General features: G+C 33.6%; 1 protein-coding gene across 1 annotated transcript in view; it reads left to right on the plus strand.

The window, feature by feature from the left end:
• Positions 1-4,742: 4,742 nt before the first annotated feature.
• LOC129223871 (peptidylglycine alpha-hydroxylating monooxygenase-like) overlaps positions 4,743-14,940 on the plus strand; it is a 57,923-nt gene continuing 47,725 nt past the window's right edge. The window contains exon 1 of the mRNA XM_054858239.1: positions 4,743-4,994. Coding sequence (XP_054714214.1) covers positions 4,851-4,994 — 144 coding nt within the window. The 5' untranslated portion in view covers positions 4,743-4,850. The remainder of the gene's footprint in view (positions 4,995-14,940) is intronic.

Below are 14,940 nucleotides of genomic sequence, written 5' to 3' on the forward strand. Positions count from 1 at the left end.
CTTGCACAGAGAAGCACTGTGGCATCTGGCGTTTCAGCTGATCATCATACATACTCTATACGAGACAATTGGGGGAGTAGCTGGCCATTTAAGAGTCTCGAAAGGACGTAAGAAATCTTGAACGACTCTAGCTGTATGCGGGCGAGCATTATCTTGCTGGAGAATGACCCCTGGGAGGCCATTTAGGAGTGGTCCTACATGTGGTTGCAGAATGTCATTAACATAACGCTGGCCCGTTAAGGTTCCACGTACCACAGCTAGAGTGGACAGGTTATCATGTGCGCGGTTATCATCTGACCCCAAAACGAACCGGGATTCATCACTGAACACCATCTTTTGTCAGTCAGCGACATCCTACATCGCTCTGGCTTCGCACCATTGTAGACGGAGTTGCCTATGTTTTGGTGTTAAAGATAGTACATGAAAAGAGCGCTTGGACTGCAGATTCACTGCCGCAAAACGTCTGGAAATTGTTCGGGGAACAACTGCTACTCATAAGTCTGCTTGTATGGTGGAACGAGTCACTGCGGGATCCACGAGCGCTTTCCGCGCGATCCTTCGATCCTCTCTCCTCGTCGTCTTCCTGGTCGCTCTAGACCCGGTTTTTCGCACGTAGGTATCATTTCGTGTCCACTGCGTCCCACAGTTTCTAACGGAACACTGCGAACGATCCACCTGGGCAGCAACACGGCTCGTCGACCAGCCCGCAATTTTCATGCCGATGATCAAACCTCTCTCAAACTCGGTTAACTGTGAGAAACGTTTTCTAACTCGCCTGCCTGGCATCCTTCACTCATTAAGGTTCTCCAAAAATCGGGATGTAATCCTAGCGCTTATAAATCTTTATGCATTGGTTTATATTGCACCTTTTCCGCGATTGCACCGATACTGTGGGTAAACGGTCATGCGCATTGACCTTGGATCATTTGCATAGCAGATGTCACTCTTCTTATATGCAAAGTTTCGCCGATTGTACCTTTCTTCTTTCCTGAGGCGATATTTTCAATGTTCCTAAGTGTATATGCAGGGTGTTCCGTTTTAATCTGTAAGACCTTTATTTTCGCAACCGTTTGTCCTAGTGGTATACTTCCAATTGCAAAAATGTTCAAAATCAGATGCAGAGTTAAGCTATTGAAAGTTTGAAGCAACAATAAAAGCGAGTCAAAAAATACAAAATTTGACTTTTTATACGGGCCCTAGGTCCCCCTAATTAATATTTAGAGAAATAATCTCCGTTAAAAACTATTACTGACACAAAAACTTGACAGTTTTGCGACCAAAGCTAAAGGAGATATTCCAGTTCTAAGTTTTAAGGGGCCATACAGAAGATGACATAGGAACTTATCGCTCTTTCAGAAGAATGACAGGTCGTCAAAGTAAGAAAAACAAGGTATTTATATTTTTCATTGCTATTGAAAAATAAATGCAAATGTAATGCAGTGACACGCAAAAACACAATACAAAACCTCGAACAATTTGAAAACCCACACTCTATGCACACATATAATTTTAAACACTTGTTAACCGCTATATTTTCCCCCAAAAGGTGTTATTGACGGCGAGTGAAAAGTGGTGTAAGTCACAAAACGCAGCGTTTCATATCTCGGTGAATATTGGTCGAACTAATTTCAAACTTCTTGTGTTGGAATTGTTTTTTAATGGAGATTATTTCCCTAAACATGAGTTAGGGAACCTAGGGCCCATATAAAAAGTTATAATTTTTATTTTCTGACTCATTTTTATTTTTGCTTCGATGTCTGAACTCCGCATCTGATTCTGAACATTTTCGCAATTGGAAGTATATCCTATGCATCTAGGACCAACGGTTGCGAAAATAAAGGTCTTGCAGGTTAAAACGGAACACCCTGTATATGTGTGTCGGCGATCTAACCAATCCGATTCGTCTTAGGATTCTCGGTACATTTACTTCACTCTTCGTATTTCAAACGTCAAGCTCGAGCGCGTTAATCCACCAGTGATGGATGCTTTAATCTTCTAAACCTACTTACATCCCTGAACAGTGTTTTCCTTCAAGAAATCAGGATCCGCAACATTTTTCATCTTCAGTTCATGGTAAACCTTTGTAATCATAATGTTACAAATTTTGTAAATTGTAATTATTTTTATGATTAATGTGTTGTAATCTGGCTAAATCTGGCGTTTATTCCATTATTCTTCATATAAAATTATTGCAGTAACTTAACCTGTAAATAGTTTCTTGTAATGAATATACAACCCCCTTACATTCGAATGAAGTATATGTACCCTCCATTTCTGAACGATAAGATTTGAGAATGGAATAAAAAGAAAACATCGAGAAGCATTTTGAATTTTGTCGAAACTAAAGGATTTATAATCAGCCTCCGCGCGTGATAAAAAGTTAGACTGGTCTGAGCTTTAAGCTGGAAAATGTATTGGCTTTTGCGCTGTGTTTTCGCGTATTTTGATGTAAATACGTGTGTGACCGTTGAGTTTACGATGTTAATTGATATTTGCTTAATTGCTATGGTTAATTTAGCAGTTGCTAACGATATTTCTTGTACATAGTTGTAAATAAATCTCCTGTGTTTTCTCAAGGACTGTGTCGTCATTTAAAGAAAGTTTGAAGTTGTATCACGAACTCTTAACAATATATATGGGCTATTCCACGAAAACGGGTCCTGACACACCAATTTTTTTTTTCACACATTATCGAAATAAACCTTATTTTTCGACAAAGAAATATCTGCTCTTTTCAATTCCAGCATCAAATTTGAGTTTTAAATATTTTTATATCAGATTTTAGCCTTATTTTTGGAAACATTTAGACGAAGTCAAGAGTTTTTAGTAGTGAACTTGGGTTCTGGAATTTTGTTCGAAAGTCTTGAGTTTCGAGTTTATTCATGGAAAAGATATTTATTAAATATTTTACAGATAAAACATAATATTTTCATTCAAATATTTTTTTTCGCGTTGCAATCTAAAATACACATGTTTAAAATTTTTGATAAGTTTAGTAGCTACAAAAGAAAAAAAAAGGAAAAAACAAAATTATCCTCTCTAGCCCTGAATGTTATTTCTTTACGTTGTAAAACTTACATTTCTTGTACTATCTGTATAATTGCATGATGTTACGAAATAAATAAGTTATAATTATATGTTTTTTTTTTCGCAGCGCATAATTTTTAGATCGTTTTTTTTTTTTAAATTGATCCGAAGGGGAAAAAAAAAGATTGAGAAAGTTTTTTAGTATTTATCATCAAAATTTATCTTACCATTCTTAAGATTAGTAACTGTCCAACTACAATGTAGCAGCAATTACAAAAAAGTGAATAAGTATTCTCATTTAAACGATCTTAGGTTTTTTTCCTCGATCTTGGGAATTTTGAAAGTTGAATCTTAAGCTTTGCAAAAAAAAATCAGTAGCAGTCTTGATGCGTGGTGACGTTTAAACGAAATAATCAGTTGTTACGCCTCATCAAAATTTCATAAATCAAAAGAAACATTTTCGAACTTACTCTATACACTATTAATTTAGACTTCTAAAACCAACTAGTAAACATAACACTATAAATCTTTTTCACGTATTGCAGTGTTTGAGGATAAATCAGTTAAAAGTAGAGTTTGTAAAGGAAGTATATGTGAGTAGCGTAAAACATTGAGTTTCCACAATGGGGTTTTTTCCTTCAGTTAAAAATTCTACTTTTTGTCACTGAAATTGATAGAATTAGCAAAAAAAAAAAAAAAAAAAAAAAAACATGGACCCAGAAAAAAAAAAAAAACTTCTGTTTTTCCAACAGTTATTTAATTTTTTTAAATATCCGATTTTGGTAATAAGGCGTGATTTTTATGACGTCACAAGTGATGTACTTTGGCGCGCAATTGCATTGCATAACAATTTAACGCTTTTCTGTCAAAAAGGTTGTGATAATTTGCCAGGTTATGATAATTTGTGCTGTGGGCTAATCGCATCAGTGAATGGCATTTCATCACTTGTGATTTCATGCGCAGAAGCGTAAATGATGAATTTCAATCTGCGTACTAATTAAAATAATTGTTAAAAAATATTAAAATTGGTCAAACTATTTAAAAAATGGTAAAGTCATATATTTTTAAGCATGCTCTTTCAAAAAAAAAAAAAAATACTTTTAAAATTTCGGAAACAACCCCATTGTATGTTTTTTTTTTAATTATATTTTTTATTGTTAGTTGTGACACTTAGGTTGCGGGGTTGCGATGTGTCTCTAATTTGTAGATAATAATATGATATTATCTTCTCGGCCTTAATTCATATGATAAGCAATATGAATTAAGGTCGAGTCTGAAGTGCCGTGAAGTTATTCGTGCAATAAAAATACATGAAAGTTGAATGCTCAAAATATTTTCTGGAGGATTGAGAAAATGACATTTCATCTAAAAACTGAGTCTGGCATGTAGCATAATTTATCTTTACCTGGAAAGTAAAAAGACTCATGACATGAATGAAACTGAAAAACACATCCAAAAAGTAAAAACGAATAAAATTTTATTTTGAAGTGAAAGTTTATTTATTCGGCACTCGGAAAAAGATCGAAAGCATCCAGACAGCTCCCACAATAAGAAAAAAAAATAATAATAACTACTTTTCTTCAAACAATTTGTTCCTCGCACCGCTGCTTATGAGCGCCACTCGACGAACAGGTTAGAATTGAATGAACTGTCAATACTCAGGACGTGACGTCTCACCTTTCTGCACTGACGTCACTTCCTCCGTTGCAATGGCTGCCGTTGCTTGGCAACTGCGTCTAGCTATAATCGATTTTCCCTCCCGTAAGGCGATTATGCTGACGATTTAAGAGCGGTCATATGTGTAAAAAGTTTGTCAAAACAACATGGAAGACAAAACTTGCACAAAACTAGCTTTAATTTTATTTTTGGCCGCTGTTTTCCAGCATATCAATGGTGATTCCAGCAGCCAGTCGGCTGATGACGAAATACAAATTCCTTTGCTTATGCCTGATGTTCAACCTTTAGTGGTGAGTAGACATTCGATGAAGACTGGACATGTCCAGATGTTTGTTTTGAATTTAGATTAATTGTTGTATTTAATGCTTGTGACAGTTCGCCCGGAGCGGGGCGAAAATCTTTTAGTAATGAACACACTTTATGTTACTGACAAAATACGTGTGGTTATGAATTATTTTGAGTTCCGAAAATTCAGCAATTCTGAAAACATATGGCAAGTTAAAAAAGTAGAATGTGATAAATTTAACAAACAAAATTTCGAGTTTGGTTTGAATTAACGTAACAAGTGGTCGTTTTGTTGTTTATGTTTATTATTTGACATTTTTGACACCTGTAGCTTTTGACAAATGTAATTAACACATCCGTAAATTAGCATGAAAATGTAAGCAAAAACTTAATTTTTCTGGAAAATGTTGTATAATTTTTAGGATATTTGTTTCCATCAATTTTAATTATAAGTTCCTTGATTACAGTCGATTGTTGTACCGGGAATGCATGGGAGAATAGAGGAAAAATAACCGGGGAGGGGGGGGGGACAAGTATTCTCGGCAGTAAGAAATTTTATTTCTGAAGAAATGTTTCCTGATTATGCAGCACATTTTTCAAAAGTAACAAGTAAACTTTCCTATCTGTGTAAGGAAATGACAAAAGTCTCGTTTTATTTGGGGGGGGGGGGAGAGGACTATTCTATTTGAATTTTCCTTTACTTTCTAGAATTGGGAGAGATTCTTCCTTGTTCATGTATAGTTAAATGAATAGACATTGTTTTGAAATAATAATGAGGTGTCTTATTGTACACTATTTTGGCTCTACGTTTGTAATTGTTCAGTGAATTCTCTGAAAGCGAAATCAATCATAAAAAAGTCTCGTTAATTCTAAGCTCATTCATAAATAATTGCTTTAGGGAAAAAAATTTCGAATGAATACCAGAAAATTCACTGAAATTTTTGCATTGTGTTTGAAATTGTATCATAATATCAATTCATTTCATTCATTTCTTTCCCACAAATTTGACTTTATAAACACTCACAATTAAGCATGCATTGTATATAGATTTGGGAATGGTCGGGAAAAACCCAGAAATGTTTGGGGAAAAAAATCAGTTTTTTTTCCGTTTGTTTCCAAAATGGTTTATTTCCACTTTTGAAAAATTGAAATTTTATGTATTCAGAAATTTATTTATTTTCCAATGTTTTTCCTGTTTAAATGTATTTTATGTTCAATATCCTACATGAAAATACTAACTTTGATACTGTAAGCTGAAAGATTATTTAATTTCTCTGGCACCAAAGTATTATTTCAAGCTTTTCCTTTTAACTTTGTAAATTTATAGGCATAACAGAATTAGTCTATCACTGATATCAGTTACTGGAGGTGTTTAAGTAAAAATTTCAGTCTAATGTGGGTGTATTTATGTGCATATATGCATGTATGAAATTTTTTTAAATAGTAAAACTTTTATGCTTAATTCTGTTTAAAAAAAGCATGGATTGCCCACATCTTTAAATATTAACCACTTTTGGTATTTTCTAAAATAATATAGCATTCAATGGGTGATTTTCAAATGCATTGACACATACGGTTCGACACAATTTGAAAATTTTTGTTTTTATAAACATTAAAACTTTATTAGGTATAAATTCCTTACAATTTATAGCTTTCTAACCAGATGATTATTTGGGAGTTAGTTTGCTTAGATTTTAGACATTCCAAAAAACGTCTTGGCAAGTCACCATTTTTCTCATGAGTGTTATCTTTATAAAACATTCTGTAATTTCTTCGTTAAAAATAAGTAATCTAACAAATCCTGATTAGACCATCTTAAATACTCAGTAATAAGTAAATATGGTATAAATATTTGTTTATTTAAGAATATTTAAGTATTTGAATAACTGTTTTTCTAATGAATGTTACTTTGTTTCCTAAATAAAGGGTAAAGTTTGCGATAAAAACGTATTAAATTAAACATTTAATAGCTTAACATTAATGCTCCGAAATTCAGCATTTGAAATGGAATATTTTGTACAATGTGTTCACACGTTGGACATTTTTGTAATTGAACTTAATTGAAAAAAAAAAAAAAAAACTTGCTATAGTTCGCTTTACATTCATGCATTACTTGTTGCAATATGTCTAACACGCTTATAACAAGCCCTGCTTTAACGAGAACTAAACTTAACGAGAACTAACGAGATTTAACGAGGAAATCAGAAATGATTGTAAAGTAAGAAAAAACATCGTCACAAAAGCACAAATAGCAGATTACTGCAGACACGTGTTTCGGCGTCACTGGGAACGCCTTTTTCAATGCAAAAAAGCAATGGGCTTATGGATGAAAAGACATGCGACAAAAGCCAAGAGCTAGATAAGCAAACAGCTAAAAAGATAAAAATAGCGGATAAGACAAACACCAATGAGAAAATTATAAACCGATCAGGAACCAATAGAAATACAAACAAAGAGCAAGAGCTCTCTCAGAGGGACAGTAAAGCCGAAAGAAAGAATTCAATTGGACAAAGATTAAGCCAAAGCTTAAAGATAATGAAAATGTCAATAACCGTGAACCGCAAGAAAGGAAAAGCTGAATGGAAGAAAAAACACCAGGAAATGAAATAAACTAAAAAAAAAAATTTTGGAAAAGGAAAATATAAAGATAAATTAATGAAAAGGGAAAAAGGGTCAACCCATGGACAAAAAAAGTTTAAAATAAACAAAGCAAGATAGATAAAAATGAATGGAAAAATAAAAAAAGTATTCAAAACAGAAAAAAAAATGGATGGGGAATGGATAGTGTTAAAGATATGGCAGCCAGACATCGGAAAAATACGGATTTACTTTACAATGTTACATCTATAAGAGCATAACTCGCTTTTAACTAGCAAACCCCGTTAAATTAATAATTTTCAACTGACTTCCAGCTCAGCTTATTATTTCTTGGAAAAAATCCTTTAACATTCCGAAGTTAATCGAAAGTTGGGGATGGGTTAGAGACTCTAAAGCAAGTGATGGCAGCTCATTTCTCAAAATTTGTGATGCAGGGAAACATTTGAGAACTATATATTTATTGACACCAATGTTATCCACTTCCGAGGTGCCTACTTCCGAGGATACTAAAACTCAAATTTAAGCCAATGCGAGCGAAAAATAAAATGGGAATGGGATTTTGAAGCTCAACTACTCTCTACAAACTCGATGGCTTTAGATGTGCAGAAAAAATATTTTCTAAACCAGGACTGTAAATTACGATGTTTTTTTTTTTTTTTTTTTTTTTTTTCCCTATGATGTTCCTCAAAAAAGGAAAGAAAAAAAAATCAAGAATGAAGCACTAAAACAGTTCAAAGCAAATTAATCAACTTTTTTGGTATTGTCCCGAAATAAAACGAGCTGATGCGTGCATCACATGACTTCCTTTTACTCCAATTTAATGTCATTTCCCCATTACTGGCAATTTTAATGTGATTCAATAGTTCACTCTCTAAATATCACCAACTGAGGCCAAATTAAAACCAGATTAAAAAAAAAAAAATATTCGCGAAATTTGTCGTCAAGTTGGCGACCAAAATACTGGTGATATATCGCCAAGTGTCCGCCAAATTGTAACACCACTTGAGTTTACATCAAAATTAACAATGGTTTCCCCCTAAAAAGGGGCAAAGGACACCCCTTAGAAACACCCGAATGCAACCAAAAGGGGAGGTACACAACTACACCCCACTAAGGGTCTACGTACCAAATTTCAACTTTCTAGGACATTCCGTTCTTGAGTTATGTGACATACATACGCACCTACGCTCATACATACATACGTACATACAGACGTCACGAGAAAACTCGTTGTAACTAACCCGGGAATCGACAAAATGGATATTTCGCGTGTCTAGGGCACTTATCCACGTGTGGTCGAGTCGAAAAAAAAAAAAAACTTAGTATTCATTCGCGGGTGAGCAAAATGGAAATTAAGGTCGATTTTTAAATGAAAATTTTTTCGCGAATACAATGCTTCCTTTTTTGTAAAAGGAAGTAAAAACAACCAAACCAAATAAATGTGAATGAATTTTTATGGTTTTTTTTTCTTTCGTAAACCTGTTTTTTACGAGCACTCCGCAGTAACAAGAGAATATCGCGGTCCCTTCATGCTCGTTTTAAGCGAGTTCGACGTGCAATAGTTTCGAAAATATAATTTCTTTAATTCGAGTCCATCATTTCTGCTTACTCTTTACCTTGGAAGAGCTTAAAAAATAATTTTACACCTTTTTACTTTCTTTTACAAACGAGCTGATGTGTGCATCACATGACTTCCTTTTACACCCCAGCTTAATGTTATTACCCCATTATTGGCAATTTTAATATGATTCAATAGTTAACTCTCTAGATATCGCCAACAGTGGCCAAATTAAAACCAGATAAAAAATAAAATAAAATAATTTTTTTTTAAATTGCCAAATTCGTCGCCAAGTTGGTGCAAATAAAGGGGGAGGTGTACAACTAGACCCCACTAGGAGTCTACGTACCAAATTTCAACGTTCTAGGACGTACCGTTCTTGAGTTATGCGGCATATATACGCATACACGCACATACATATGGACGTCACGAGAAAACTCGTTGTAATTAACTCGGGGATTGTCAAAATGGATATTTCGGGGGTCTATACGTTCTTAGGCACTTATCCACGTGTAGTCGGGTTGAAAAAAAAACTCAACATTCATTCAGGGGTGAGCAAAATGGAAATTAAGGCCGAATTTCCATTTTGCTTGCCCCCGAATGAATAATGAGTTTTTATTTTTCGACTCAACGCACGTGCATATAAACCTAACAACGCATAAACACCCGAAATATCCATTTTGACGATCCCCGAGTTAATTACAACGAGTTTTCTCGTGACGTCTACATGTGCGTATGTATCTCGCACAGCTCAAGAACGGTACGTCCTAAAACGTTGAAATTTGGTACGTCGACTCCTAGTGGGGTCTAGTTGTGCACCTCCCCTTTTGTTTGCATTCGGATGTTCCAAAGGGGTCTTTTGCACCTTTTTGGGGGTAAAATCATTGTTAATTTCAATGCAAACTCAAGTGGTGTTATAACTTGGCAATATATCGCCAAGCTTTTGGTCGCCAAGTTTTGTCGCCAACTTGGCGTCAAATTTAGTGTTTTTTTTTCCAAATCTGGTTTCAATTTGGTCATATTTAGAGAGTGAACCATTGAATCACATTAAAACTGCCATATTTAGGAAAATTTATCTGCATAAAACGTTTTCTTTGCTTCGGTTCGCAGCAAACTTGGGGTGAAAATATTTAAAGTGTTTCTTTCCTTACTTCGAGGCACTGTTTTAATTAAATTGGAGCAAAAGGATGTCATGTGATGCGCACATCAGCTCGTTTTTTTTTTTTTTTTTTTTTTTTTTTGTGAAGTTATGAAATCGTGCTCTTCAGGGCTGTCAACGAATCAAAAATTACACAATGTGTGTTAAAATCTCATCAAAGGTTTTCAGAATCGCTAGTCATTTATTTTGCATTATGAAAATTTAATCTCTCATCGCAATGTTATTCCCTTACAATCAAAAATATCACGTTGTTTTTCATTGCTAACCTGTACTCACATTTGTTGTAATCTTCCAGGAAATGAGCAACACTTCGATATGTGTTATGAATAAACGAAAATAACTGTTGAGCGATATTTCGGTTTTCTGAGAACTTTTAACTCGAAACTCTCCCTTTATTGCTCAACTTAAATTTCAAAGCATCGCTACAACTCAAAAGAATTAAAAATGTATAGCATTCTGAATCCCTTTGCAAGTATACGTATGGTCACACCTGCAACAAGTACAATCTTTTCTAATAATAAAGCTGAAAGTCTCTCTGTCTGTCAGGATCTCTCTCTGTCCGGATCTCTGTCTGTCTGTCAGGATCTCTGTGACGCGCCTAGCGCCTAGACCGTTCGACCGATTTTCATGAAATTTGGCACACAGTTAGTTTGTAGCATGGGAGTGAGCACCTCGAAGCGATTTTTCGAAAATTCATTGTGGTTCTTTTTCTATTCCAATTTTAAGAACAAAACTATCATAAGATGGACGAGTAAATTACGAAATTATCATCACGTGGAACCGTAACATGGGCACAAGCCAATTGGTGAGATACGAAATTATCATAACGTGGAACCGTAACGTGGGCACAAGCCAATTGGCGAGAAAATTCACTACACATCATTTGTAAATATACAGGCGAATCAAAAGACCTTTTAATTTGCTATTACGGGCGAAGCCGTGCAAGTACCATTAGTTACTAATAATAAAGCAGAAAGTCTCTCTGTCCGGAGGATGTCTGTAGGATGTCTGTGACGCGAGAGGCGCCTAGACCGTTCGGTCGATTTTCATGAAATTTGGCACAGAATTAGTTTGTAGCATGGGGGTGAGCACCTCGAAGCGATTTTTCGAAAATTCGATGTGGTTCTTATTCTATTCCTATTTTAAGAACAAGAATGTCATAAGATGGACGAGTAAATTACCAAATTATCATAACGTGGAACCGTAACATGCGCACAAGCCAATTGGCGAGATACGAAAGTATCATAACGTGGAACTGTAACATGGGTACAAGCCAATTGGCGAGAAAATTCACCATACATTATTTGTAAATATACAGGCGAACCAAAAGACCTTTTAATTTTTCTATTACGGGCAAAGCCGTGTGGGTACCACTAGTTACTAATAATAAAGCTGAAAGTCTCTCTATCTGTCAGGATCTCTCTCTGTCCGGATCTCTGTCTGTCTGTCAGGATCTCTGTGACGCGCATAGCGCCTATAGACCGTTCGACCGATTTTCATGAAATTTGGCACAAAGTTAGTTTGTAGCATGGGGGTGAGCACCTCGAAGCGATTTTTCGAAAATTCGTTGTGGTTCTTTTTCTATTCCAATTTTAAGAACAAAATTATCATAAGATGGACGAGTAAATTACGAAATTATCATAACGTGGAACCGTAACATGGGCACAAGCCAATTTTAGAGATACGAAATTATCATCACGTGGAACCGTTAACATGGGTACAAGCCAATTGGCGAGAAAATTCACCATACATTATTTGTAAATATACAGCGAACCAAAAGACCTTGTAATTTTTCTATTACAGGCGAAGCCGTGCGGGTAACACTAGTTTTTTAAATAAAAGAACATTTTTTAGAAAGTTGATACTTTATATTATCTCTTTATCTTTTCTTCTGTACTCTGTACTAATAATAAAGCTGAATGTCTGGATGTCTGTGATACGCATAGCGCCTAGACCGTTCGGCAGATTTTCATGAAATTCGACACAAAATTAGCTTGTAGCATGAGGGTGTACACCTCGAAGCGAGTTTTCGAAAATTTGATTCGTTCTTTTTCTATTCCAAATTTAAGAACATTTTACCGTGGAAATTATCACACCATGGACGAGTAAATTATCTTAACGTGAACGAGTAAATTATCATAACTTGGGCGAGCAAATTGGCGAGAAATTCATCGTCCATTATTTGTAAATATACAGGCGAACCAAATGACCTTTTAATTTTCTACTACGGGCAAAGCCGTGCGGGTACCACTAGTGATACATAATACCTTTTTATATTCGGATACGTAAGAATAAAAAGCCAAAGTTTAAAATTCTGGGAATAAAGTGCAAATATATGCGTAAAAATGTCCCACCCGTGTCAGTGAGTTGAGCAAGCATAAATTTTAGTAAACATGTTTTCTGAAAAATGATGCAATAAAAGCAGCTGAAATTAAGTTATGTACGAAATTAAACCGAAGCACGAATTGTTTTGAACCTCATGAAAAGGCTACGGAAAATCAATGACAAATATTGGTGAGGCAAGATTTTAGGAGTGCTCAAAAGCAATTATTACACTCAATCGAGTCGTTATATAAACTTCGAATAAATTTCATTTTTCGTAGTTTTTTCGTGAATATTAAAATCGAATGAAAATTGAAAACATACAATAGTTTCTTCCATTCAACTCATTTAAAATGATTAATTTTTACTGTTTTTGTCAAAATGGAAGTGAGGAATTAAGTCAAAGTTTATCAAAATCTGATGACAGTCATACTTTCTATTGAGTCATTTGGTTTTTAAAACCAGCATGAAATGCTTTTTTCCCCCTGTAAAATTAAGAAAAAAAATGGGTGAGCTGGTTTTGGTTCTAAATGCTTCATTTGGTTATTCATGAATGAATTGATATAATACTTAAAACAAGAAGCACTGTGTGTATCTACGTTTTACGAACATCGTAAAACACAGATAAGCAAAATAACAAGCAAAATATAATTTATCTCTCTACAAAAATAGTGTTACACATTATAAACATTCGACTTAAAAATTATTCAAATCAATTTCTCTCTACGGTAATTGATATTGAATAAGAAAGAAAAAATTTCAGTTTTTATTTTATTCGATCCTTTAAAAAGTTTGTTCGAATTTGGGACTACAGTAAATTATTTTAAATGTTTAAAAAACAATTATTGTACGTTATAATTTTTAAATAAATTTTGTAAATATTTTTATTGTAAATATATTTTACAATGAAACATTCAAATTTACTGTGCATTATTTGTTTACCATAAGATAACTTGGTGGTTTTTTTATGTATCTATTTTCTGTAGTATTTAAAAATATAACAAAACGTTTGTTGGATGTTTTAAGTAATTTAAAAGAGAAATATTTTTGTGGTAAATGAAAAAAAAACTGAAATGTTTGAAAGAAGGAGAAAAACAAAATCGTAATTTCTATGTTTCCGTAATTTTTAATAATTTTGTATTTTTTCACGAACGTGAAAACCGTTGCACTAAATATCGCTCTGAAATTAAAAAAAAAAAAAATGCTCAACTTTTTTTTCTTGGGTTGGGTTAGATTCTGAATCAGTTTATTTTCTGTAGTATTAAAAATATTACAAAATGTTTGGTGTATATTGTAAATATTAAAAAAAAAGTTTAGTGTTAAATGTAAATATTTTTATAATATTGAAATATTTTTAAAAAGAGAAAAAAAATTCGTAATTTTTATGTGTCCGTGATTTTTAAGGAAAGTTAAACAATTGCACTAAACATCGCTCCAAACTTTATTTTTTTTAAAAAATTTTTTCTTTTTCTTAGATTGTATAAGATTCTAAATCAGTGGTTCCCAAAGTGGTCCACGTGGACCCTCATGGGTCCGCGTAAATTTTCATGGGGTCCATGTCACGGAAAGAAAAAAAAATAAAAGTACATAAACTCAAATAAGGGCCTACGAGCCTGGATTCCACATAAGCAAGTTATCACAAAATTTAGGCATTCTATAAGTTCTACAGAACATCAAACTCAATTATTACTTATGTAAGGGAATGTGGGGCAAAGTGAAATGGTGAAATATTTACTTTGCTTTTAGCGGCATCTGTCTAGAAAATTAAAGAATATGATAGTACAAGCAGTTTTCAAAAACTGACACTCATGTTCTAATATTTTGATGCAAGTCAAATATTATTTTTGATCTCATAAAATGATAAAGTGCTTGTTATTAACATTTAAAACGTTAAATTTAATTAAACGTAATTAAACGTATCTACTAATATTCAGTGTAGTATTTATTTGTTTAATACTAAAGCTTATTTGTATTTTAAATGCTTTGTTAGTCAAGTGCATGCAGGGCAAAGTTGATGGGGCAAAGTGAAATAGTTTATTTCATTTGCTAATTAAATATTTTTATCAAATCACTTACATACTCATTTATAAATTATTTCATTTACATATCTTCATTTATTAATTCCCTTATTTATTCATTCTTTCACTTATTTTCTTATTCATTCACCATATTATTCACTCATTAATTTTTTCCCATGTATTCACTTACTTATTTCTTCGTTTATTGATTCATTTCCTTTTCATTTATTCCTTCATTTTTTCAGCTACTCAAAAAATATCTTTAAAAATCGAATAGAAACAATTTCAGTAGAAAA

This window comes from Uloborus diversus, chromosome 6, assembly GCF_026930045.1.
Source record: "Uloborus diversus isolate 005 chromosome 6, Udiv.v.3.1, whole genome shotgun sequence".
In the NCBI taxonomy this organism is placed as follows: domain Eukaryota; kingdom Metazoa; phylum Arthropoda; class Arachnida; order Araneae; family Uloboridae; genus Uloborus; species Uloborus diversus.